This window comes from Lygodium microphyllum, chromosome 14 (genome assembly GCF_053477565.2).
Source record: "Lygodium microphyllum isolate KBCC chromosome 14, Lygodium_microphyllum_v1.1.10, whole genome shotgun sequence".
Lineage (NCBI taxonomy): Eukaryota > Viridiplantae > Streptophyta > Polypodiopsida > Schizaeales > Lygodiaceae > Lygodium > Lygodium microphyllum.
Genome location: NC_141148.1, coordinates 150,085,499 through 150,091,498, shown reverse-complemented (window position 1 = coordinate 150,091,498; position 6,000 = coordinate 150,085,499). Strand labels below are relative to the sequence as shown.

Sequence of the window (6,000 nt, the reverse complement as noted above, 5' to 3'; positions counted from 1 at the left end):
GATGATGTATACTTCTCCAAGATGTGTAAATCGGATCTAGCTAAATAGTTAGCTTGTATTTACGTGTGCTTGTGCTTGTGTTATTTGAAGAGGTATTGCTAGACATTTTAGCAAATGAACCGAGCAAGAATCTCATAGCGATAGGAAGCAAGTGCAACAAAAAGAATGGCAAAAGAGAATAGTGTGTAGAAAGAAAACGCGGGAGCAAATAAATGCGATTTTCTTGTAAAAATCTCGAAAATACAAAATCTCTCGAGTTCTAAGACAAAAACGGCCAAAAAGGTGACCCTTGACCTGGATTAAAAGATGAGGGCAATTAATGGCCGACCTCTTCAATGAACCAAATATTCTCTCATTAATCACATTTGGACAACCAAATTTAGAGGTTTTATTCTTCCTAAACCTCAACTAATTAGCAACTTAATCACTTTTTTACAAGTGCCATTTTTGAAGTGTTTTTGGTCCTAATGCACCACAAAAGGATGAGTCGACCTCGTTCTTGGATTCCTGTACTTCCATCATTGTTACTCGATTCTAGCTCCTCTACATGCTCCAAGCTTTCGGTGGCCTTCACCCCTTGCAATAACGATCCCTCTATTTGCATATTGTCCTCATCTATGCTTAGAACATCACTTTGATCATATGCTCTCGCACTTCGGGGAGTTGAAGATATAACGTACCACCATTGAGGTTGTTGGGGGTTTGGATAGAAAATAACATGTTTAAAATCACGTATAAGAGAGATTTAACTATTGTGACGACATTTACCATGTCGTAATACAATTTAAAAAACCATGAGTTCATGCATCTGTTCACAATGGGCCGGCAACACAAACGTATCACGTAAATTTGTCCATTTTTAAAAAATATATATTTCGAGAAATCCAGATGGACCTTGTCGAACTGTTGCTCCAACTCCTTTAAGTACTACTTTGAACCACTGCATATCGAGACCATGGAGAAGCTATGGTAATCCACCATGACAATACTTTGCAAGTTCCCAAAATACTCCATCTCATGTATAACCATGTTTGGATCCGTTACTCTTCATCGACTCTCTTGCTTGAACTTTACATGATACCACAATCTGTTGTGAAGCGCATTTTGACAATACGTTCCGCGTGGAAATGTTGTCTGTGCGACCATGCCACACTATATATTTTGTATTGTACATTGAAACACTTAATTAGTTGTCGCATATAAAATTTAGATACGACAAACCCTAAACATGTCATCACCTTTGAACTACATCCCCTCGAGAATTCCCACTCATCGGTTGAGACATTCGCTCCTTCACGAGACGCTGTGGTCAAAGCTCCATGCAACCATCGCGTTGACATAAACCGTGGCATTTCTTCCATGCCCTTGGGATATTGAATCGATTGAAGGGAGCGTAATACGTCGAAATTCATACCCTCTTTCATTTCCTCTCTTTCTCTCTCAATACACATGATATTTAACAAAAAATAAGTAAAAGAAAAGGAGAAAAAATATAAACAAAGCAAGAGGGAACAATGCACTCACCGCAAAGGCTCGAGAATGAATTCGACGACTCCTTTTCGCAACGACGGCTTCTCTTCGCCCTCCGTACACTTCCTCCTCTTCTTCGCAAACAGTGATGGCGGTGGTGAGAAGCTTTCATTTTCCCTCTTTCTCTCTTTCTCTCCCTCTCCCTCTCAAATGCAAGATGAAGTTCACTCTTCATTTCGCTCTCTCTTTCATTCGTTCGTACAAAATGACGCACTCGAGTTTCAGCTCACATTTTTTCACTTGAGTACCGTCGCTATTTGCGTCACATTTGCAACACAAATAGCGATGCTGTTAATTTACATCAGAAACCGCCATCGCTATGCACCTGTATCCTTATAGTGTTGCTCACCACTTCTTTTGAATGAGTCATCTTGCGTATTACTCGCGTCAATGAGATCGTGAGAAAGTCCAACTTATGAAAAACTAGAAATGGCTTTCGTACATATACAAAAGTGACAAATGATTTCTAGGCCTTCTGATTATTGAGGCCACCTGAAGTAGATAAAGCCAAATCATCATTATTAGGCATTGCATTTTTCACTTTCAAAATATACTCATTTACAAATATCTTTCCTTTTTAAAAAGTATTCAAGTCTTGCTTGAGTTAAATCTTTCATACATTTGTGTTTACTAAAAATATATTCTTAAAGAGTATCTAAGCTACATGTGAAATTTTTAGATTTTTTATATATCCATGCTTACTATTATCAATGACTATAGATAACCAATACATTACCTTTTGTCTTTTGCATTCCATTCTTTTCACGCCGTTAATTCTTTTGCAATCGTAGGATTCCTTAGCTCTAGTTCTTTTTTTTTCCACTTAAAACAAACTTATAAATGCATTTTCCAATAATGAAGTTTGTCACATAGAATTTCTACGAGGAATAATTATTTTTATCTAGCTTCTCAATGATGGAATTTTCAGTGTTCTTTATTATTATCACAAAATTTATACAAAACAACAACCAAGTCTTCTCTGCAATCTTTTACAATAAGTGCACATGAAGTAGTATTTGTCACTGATTGCTCATAGAATATGTAATCTGTAATCTATTTGGAGATATAACTTATATTTTCTTCGCGACAAATACCTTAGAACTCACAGATTTCAAATTTGTAACAATTGTATCCACTTTCGATTAACACCTTCGAAATTGGAGTATACTCTGAAACTAATGTTCGCAATCTTACAGGTCTAAAACGAGGTCTAAAATTGCCTCATATGGCCATTAAAGCAATAGTAAGCATTGAAGGGATTATCTGTAGAACATACAACGCTTTTCTTGTACACCAAATCTTTTAGTAATCTAGGGATTTGACTGTGTCCTGCTTTTGGTGCCTCCATAGGCAGTATCCAAGAGAAAGAGTGGAAGAATGGGAGAGCTTCTTACCTGTTGCTTGCTTACTTTAATCTTTGCTTCTTCTCATTCACTTCACTTTTCAAAACTAGCATTTTTCGATGGTATCCCTTTGATACCATGTCAACAATCACGTTGTGGAGGGACTTGCTTAAGCTGCTACATCAAAATATACACCACACACAAAACTTGAAGCTCACTCAATAACATGAGAAGAGAGATAGAAGACAAACGTTTTCTTACTGATTTATTCTTCTTCTTTCTTATGTAATACAATGCACACAAAATATATATAAGATATAACATAAAGAAAAGTGACCTACTACGTCAAACAATGTATAACTGACTATACTAGTTGATTGGCACTATAACTATATGGTAACTGTAGGTAGGCGCAATAAACTAAATATAATAAGTGATAAGTCAGTGGCAATGTGAGGATCATAATGACCATCGACGTGCTAAGTGTAGACGTGAGGACCCATCGAACAAGGCGGTCCATCATCAGTGTCCGCACGTGGTGACCTTGCCATCTCAATAATCCAATGGTAACCCTTTTTTGAGGAGATGTATCAACTTTGGAGTTGTAAATGTCTTCTCTCTTTATGTAAATTCACTATTTTGATCCATCTCCTTCTTTTTTCAAATTCCCTATTTTCGCAACCTTAGCCACTCTCCTTTTGAAAGATTAGCAAGCTATGCATTTTGTTTTCAATAATGTGGCAAGCTCAGTTTCACAATGTTCATGAAAATTTGAGGTGAAGTGTCCAATGGATTGCTAGAGATGAAAATGAAGCCTCTAGTATTTTTAAAGATGATCAAACAATGAGATTGTGAGCATTGAGCAAGACGAGTTCGTCTTATTGGGAAAATTTGAATTACAAAATTAGCCAATTTTAAATGAGGAATTATAGATTATATGATGGGAGAATATATATCATGCACATAAAGGGAGACTCAATGAAATAACCGATTATATTCTAAGGACTAAATAAGCAAAAGGCATACATTCTTGGGGGTTGGGAGGAATCTGCAATTGCTTCTAAAAATGATTTCATGGACGTTGGTCTTGGACCTTGGTCCGATATTCTGGAAGGGCAGTCATTCCAAATCGTACTTCTAACTTGTTTCGAGCATTAGCTAGCTCGTGTTTCTTTGTGTCTGAAAGGATGAAGGTTGGCGGGGTGGGTGGGTGGATACTGGAGCTCACAACAAGGTAATAAGAGGTCGCCCGTGTATGTGTGTGTGTGACTCGAGCTCACCACAAGGTGATATAGCAGGTCGCCCATCGCCCTCATGGATGTCCCACCAACTGGGTGCTTCGTAAGTGCTTCGCTTTTTCCCGAGCGGCTCTCTTCGATGATCATGGAGTCTTACTTAGTCGACAGATCATCAGAAGAATTATGCCCCGGCATTTAGAGAGCCTGGTTTGGGAAATTAAGTCAGCAGCCCATATGACGTGGGGGCACTAAAGTGCGTGTGAGAGCGGGTCTGGCTAGCAGTCCCTGCCGTGGTTTTCAGTGTCATGGAGGTGTACCGTCACGATTTGGGAAAGGAGACGCGACCGGGAAAAGTACTGATCAGTGATGGGGGGAGGTCCTGTCCAGGAACTTGTTGTTGGGAGAGCAGAGAGGACGACCTCTCGGGGCAAAAAGGACACACCACCTCAAATTGGAGAATTATGCCATACTATTTTAGAGGGAGGACTCCGGACTCAGAACTTCAGTCTTCTGGAGAGGTCGCGTGAGCTGCCCCGAGATCATAGATGCAGGCAGGCAGACACAGAGAGAGAGAGCTTTGTCATTGGTCGGAATAGCAGAAGTGATAGCGAACAGACCCGCCACCCCCACCCACCAAAGTACGTGCGTGCGGTGGCGCGAAATGTACCGTAGTCCATTTGAAAGTTACGGTCTTATCATTGCTTAAACTCGCGGCTTAGGACCTGCGATTAGGCTTGCATTAGGCCGGGGATCTTCGGACTGATACTGTACTCGTCACGTCTCTCTCGTGCACTGTGTAGGCTCGTACATTGTGGATAAGCTCGACTTAATCGCTTTTGCAGGCAAATACTTTTCCCCTCTGGTATTTCCATTGTCAATATTCACCCTTTTTTTCCTTTAGGTCATTTCACGTTTTTCTGCCGACAAGCAGCTGCAGCAATACCACAAACTGCAGCCTCGACGACTTGTTGGTATTCTGTCTGTGTGTGTGTGTGTGTGTCTGTCTCTCTCTCTCGCTCTCTCCAGGCATACTTTTGCTCGCTCACAGGGAGAGAGAGAGAGAGAGAGGTAGCTACAAGCATTGCTCTAGCGAGACTCTCATAGCTGTGTTATCTCACTTCAGGTATCTCTCTCTCTCTCTCTCTGCCCTCCCCCCCCCCTTGGGCCCTTACCTAGCTTGCTTTCTTATTTTAGTGTTATTGGAGGTGCGTGAAGAGCTGATCAGACAAATGCTTTTGTCTGCTCTCTTTTCCTTTTTTGGAGTTGTACTCAGTTTTTGGCTAAGACTAAAGCCAATTACGGGTGTGTGGTTGTCTTTGTATTTATTGGATGGATGGGCGACGGATGACGATGATGCGTGAAGAGCGAGCCAGCGATCGATCGACGACGATGGTGCGGCGCAAGATCAAGATCAAGCGGATCGAGAACGCGACGACGCGGCAGGTGACGTTCTCCAAGCGGCGGGGGGGCCTCCTCAAGAAGGCCCACGACCTCTCGGTGCTGTGCGACGCCGACGTGGCCGTCATCATCTTCTCCAGCAAGGGAAAGCTCTTCCAGTTCGCCAGCTCCAGGTATGCTCCCCAGCCCCTCTCCCTCGCTGTCTCTCTGTCTCTGTCTCTTTCGCCCCGGACAATCTCTCTCTCTCTCTCTTCTGACCACCTGCTATACAAATCATTAGTACCTGCTAGTACTCCTGTCGATTGACAAGCACGCTTCTCCAGAATCAGAGGCACAATACCTATTACCAAACAAGCCGCGAGTCAGTAGAATGATCTCAGGGGTACACCCCGATGTACCGGACTCGACTCTACACTTCGAACCACGCTAAATTAACCCCTTGCCTAGCAATGCTCCTTCCACCGGACGAACATCAGCCACTGGACTTCTAA

General features: G+C 41.7%; 1 protein-coding gene and 1 long non-coding RNA gene across 9 annotated transcripts in view; both read left to right on the top strand.

The window, feature by feature from the left end:
• Positions 1 to 4,269: 4,269 nt before the first annotated feature.
• LOC148026228 (uncharacterized) lies at positions 4,270 to 5,174 on the top strand. The gene is made up of 3 exons (XR_015693201.1): positions 4,270 to 4,749; positions 4,912 to 4,953; positions 5,043 to 5,174. It is a non-coding gene; the product is annotated as an uncharacterized LOC148026228 (long non-coding RNA).
• The window catches only part of LOC148026227 (MADS-box transcription factor 23-like), a 64,193-nt gene continuing 63,239 nt past the window's right edge, over positions 5,047 to 6,000 (top strand). For 2 of the 8 annotated variants that reach the window (XR_015693200.1, XM_087693517.1), the window contains exon 1: positions 5,324 to 5,682. Coding sequence is in view for 7 of the 8 variants with exons in the window: in XM_087693517.1 (XP_087549643.1) it covers positions 5,441 to 5,682 (242 nt within the window). In the remaining variant the exon portion in view is untranslated. The other 6 variants (XM_087693515.1, XM_087693516.1, XM_087693510.1 and 3 more) reach the window with 6 other exon arrangements.